At 38.5% G+C, this 4244-nt stretch overlaps 1 protein-coding gene across 2 annotated transcripts in view; it reads right to left on the bottom strand.

The window, feature by feature from the left end:
• Positions 1-3317: 3317 nt before the first annotated feature.
• The window catches only part of csnk1a1 (casein kinase 1, alpha 1), a 33269-nt gene continuing 32342 nt past the window's right edge, over positions 3318-4244 (bottom strand). For both annotated transcript variants that reach the window (XM_053324482.1, XM_053324483.1), the window contains exon 10: positions 3318-4162. In XM_053324482.1, the coding sequence (XP_053180457.1) occupies positions 4155-4162 (8 nt within the window). In that variant the 3' untranslated portion in view covers positions 3318-4154. The remainder of the gene's footprint in view (positions 4163-4244) is intronic.

The following is a 4244-nucleotide window of genomic DNA, read 5'->3' as shown; positions in this document are numbered from 1 at the left end:
CTTGCATTTGAGAACATCAACATGAGTTTACTTTTGTCTGCATTTAATACCAATTAATTTAGCATCTGCAGGTGAGATTGAAGAACATCAAATGCAGACTGTAACAAACCAAGGGCCTGTTCAACAGATGACAAACAATAAATAAGAGTATCATCAGCATAAAATGGTACATAACATTTGATGACTTCTCACATAGGTTATTGACATAGATGGAGACCGGAACCCTGGGGCATGCCTTTAATACTGCCAAAAAAGACCAAGCAGACATCAGAACACTGAGTTCCAGCAAATAGTTGGCAATCCAAAATGCTGCTTGCTTCGACAGGCCAGTATATTGGAGCATGTTTATCATGCATGTTTTAAATAATGGGTTTTTTTTTAGTTTATCGCTTCAGTGATGTCATTTATTACCTTGAGGGCAGCAGTAACAGTATGTATGAGTGAGTGTCCTGGGTGAGATGGGTCCCTGAGGATATGGTGAGCTTTCCTGAAATAGCAGGGGGAACTGTACAGATCTTTCAGGGAGGAGAGGGGGCAGCCGATAATCTTCTGGGCTGTGGTGATGACCCTCTGGAGCGCTATCCTCTCTGCAGCTGTGCAGCTGTAGAACCACACACACATGCAGTAGGTCAAAATGCTCTCTATGGAGCAACTGTAAAAGGACACAAGCAGTTTTTGTGAGAGTTGGTTATTATGAGAGTACTCTTTCAAAAGTCTGTGATTTGATTGCTGACAAGCTTTTCAAATACCTTTTGGGTACCACCTGATAAAGAGGAACAACTGAGGAAGAAGAAATATTTTATAATTACTTTCAGATGATAAAGGTCTGTCACACTGGCATCCAATGCACCCCTTAATTGAAAAAACAGTCACTGCTGACAAACACCTGATAAAATAGACTACTTTAGACTGTAGAAACATTACTGGGGGCTTACATTCTGCTGCTCATTAACCTACTGGCTGCTGGAAAAATTAGATTAGACATCATAATAGGGTCCACAGCAGGATAACTCATAACCAGGATATTGATAATACCATGTGTATAGTACAATACACAGTGCGTGTGTATGTGCAGGTGTGTCCTCATGTAGTTGTCAGTGAGTTAAACAAAAGGTAGCCTGTAATTTTAAACAATTATCTACTAATTGAAATGTAAGTAAAATAATTGATGTCCTAAACAGGCAAATCGATGAACAGTTAGATCCAGATGTTTGCACAAAATATATAAAAACAGCATTTTTTAGCTCTACATCAGCAGCAGCAGTGAACAATGGAAGCAGTCTGGTATTGCCTTTTTATTCTTGAATGTTGTGCAGGTGAACCACACGTCTGAAGTGCTGCTATTGGTTTAAAATGTTTACTTTGTTAATGCAGAAGTTGATTAGTGTGTGTCTAAATCCTCTGTGGACCATCCACCCACAACATGACATCACACTGACATCCTCTCCCTCTAGATATTATATCTACTAAGATACTAGAAGTACACTATATTAAAGAGAAATGATATATTCTTTAGGCAGATATATTCAACTGTAGAACATATCCAAGTTACTCATTTTAATGCAAGCCAGTAAGTTGTATAATGAGGTAAAACAAAAGGATTGAAATAAACATTAGATCATAAATGTTTCAGAACAAACTGACTCTCGATAACCTCACAGCTATTACACTCTATTCAGATATGCCAGCTACTCTAGCTACTTAGCAGTTTAGCTAGCAATGGCTTCCCTCTTCCACTCACTTTCCTGCACTCTCTTGCTCAGTGTGTCATATGTTTAGCTTCCTCCTTTAGTCATAATGGTACATGTAATAAATGTTCATGTGGATTTCAATGATAGCCATAGCAGTATGTTTATCTGATTAGTAGACTCAAATTATTTCTCCCAGCGTGTTAACATTAACAAACACCCTGAACCCTGTTCTGACATTTCACAGGATCCTATTCAATCAGATCATTACTTAATAACTTTTGAATTCATTTTACTGGAGTACATGCGATACAAAAATGTCTTGTCTATGCAGTAGCTAAATTTGAGGAATTACATGTATCAGTAAAGCCAGGTGAAACCAATCAGTTAACTAAACTCCAAGCATGTATTAAGAATATAAAGGCCTGGAAGACATGTAACTCTCTGCTAGTTATTGTACTTGGAGCTGGCATTCAATCCATCTTCTCCTGTTTGTTAGCTTTACTTTGAATAACATTGCATGGACTCCCTCCTTGTCATATTCCTTGAGACAGTTTGTGACAACAGCACATTAGAATAAGATATGTCAGGCTTTGCATACACACAATACTTGTTAGTAGATCAGTTTATTGTTGGTTGGGCAAGCAACAATTTTCATTATTAAAGGTTGAATAATTGGGTGTTTTTGATTTGTGCCCTACATACAACTATACAGCACTGAGTTATTCATGATGCAGCACTAGTAATGCAGGATAAGTGTTGTGCTGCTCACCCTTCTTACCATCTTACCACTTTACTCTGGCTGCTGCCCTACTATGATTAGTTATGCCACTAAAGGCCCATTTATGCTCACATACACACGAAAATGTTTACGTCCTTTTCATACAATGTTACCGTCACTGCTCACATACTTCTGTCTTTTACGCTGGCATGGATGTTAAACCAATACATCCACCAGGGGGCAGCCCAGAGTCAAAAGTTTATGACAATTGGCACGGTCACATGGTTAGCGTGCATGCCACATACGCAGCTGACCCAGGTTTGAATCCCGGCCGGAAGTCCTTTGCTGCATGTCACACACACACACACACTTAGGATAAATATAGGAAACAGTTTTAAGATGCATCCCCATACTCTTTTACACTTTGCACACAAGTCTGGTAAATGGAAGAGCAGAGTGCCCTGTCTGAATTGATTGTGTATTGAATCAACTCTGTTCATTTTGCTTACCATACATGCAGAATAGCCCACTTTGGTTTCAATACACTTACTACAAATGTTTAAGATGTTCTTTTTATAAAATTAAGATTAATCTGTCATTATGTACTCTGTATGTCTAGTACTGCATGTTTAGCCAGGCCTAGTGTGATAGCAGCAGACTAATACACTCTACACACATTAGTTGAAGAGAAAGAGCATTAGAAAACTTTTTAACAGCATAATTGTATTGTACAAGTGCTCATGGTGTGGAAATGATTTTATGACTTATACATTTTTGGAAATGAAATTATTTGTACAAACAGGAATATTTTAGTCAGTGAGCTGGACACATTCAGGCAGAATCATACACATGATAGTGTTTCACAGTTTTCATTGTGTAAGAGGTTGATAATGACTTGTTCTTGGAGGTCTGAGTTATGTAATGTTTTTATTGGTATTTCTGGAGAAGACCATAGGTTTTACAACAGATTTAATAATAATAATTCAGAGCTCTAAAGAGAGGGAGAGAGCCACAGTATCATTCTACCATTGACTGTTGCCATCAGCTGCGTATATTGTCAACAGGCAAACTCCTAATCACCATAGGAAAACAAAAAAAGAAAAAAAAATCCAACATTTTTGATTTTTTAGTAAATAACATCCAGGTTTTCATCATTCAATTTTTTCAGAAAAAAAGGGAAACAGTTTTCAGGTTTACATGTTTTTAACATTTGCTTGATAAAAGAGGGAGTGAAATAATTAAGGAGTGAAGAGGGGGAGAGATGTTTGAGAGGTTTCCACTGGGAGAGAAAAACAGAGGGTCAGCTGACTATTTTCTTAACTTCAGTTTCCAGAGAAACCTTACAAAAACTCAACACTGAAAAGGAGGACAGAGACAGGGATGGATGGATGGATGAGGTGTGTGTGTGTGTGTGTGTGTGTGTGTGTGTGTGTGTGTGTGTGTGTATGTGTGTGTGTGTGCGAGTGAGAGTGTGAGTGAGGGTAGGGGCTACAGCCTCCACATCCAAAAAACCTGCTTTTTCATTCTCTTTTTCTTTCGGAGTGGAGAGTTTTATTATATATACACACATGAATATATAGATAACACAGCAGACAAAGGCATGTGTAAATCTATACATTACCATTACATAGATAGTTATTATGGAAGGAGAGACACAGACTTTCTGTTTGTCGCTTGTCCAGGAAGAGAGACTTGTTGGTCCTGGTCACCAACGCTTCTGCAGCTCTGCTCGGGGCAGAGACCACTCAGAAACCTACAGACACACAGAGACACATATAATAGATCATTACCACAATGTTCACAAGCCACTGACAGTGGCACCAGAGAGAGAAATG

This window comes from Scomber japonicus, chromosome 8 (assembly GCF_027409825.1).
Source record: "Scomber japonicus isolate fScoJap1 chromosome 8, fScoJap1.pri, whole genome shotgun sequence".
Taxonomy (NCBI): Eukaryota; Metazoa; Chordata; class Actinopteri; order Scombriformes; family Scombridae; genus Scomber; species Scomber japonicus.
This window is presented reverse-complemented; position numbering and strand designations above follow the sequence as displayed.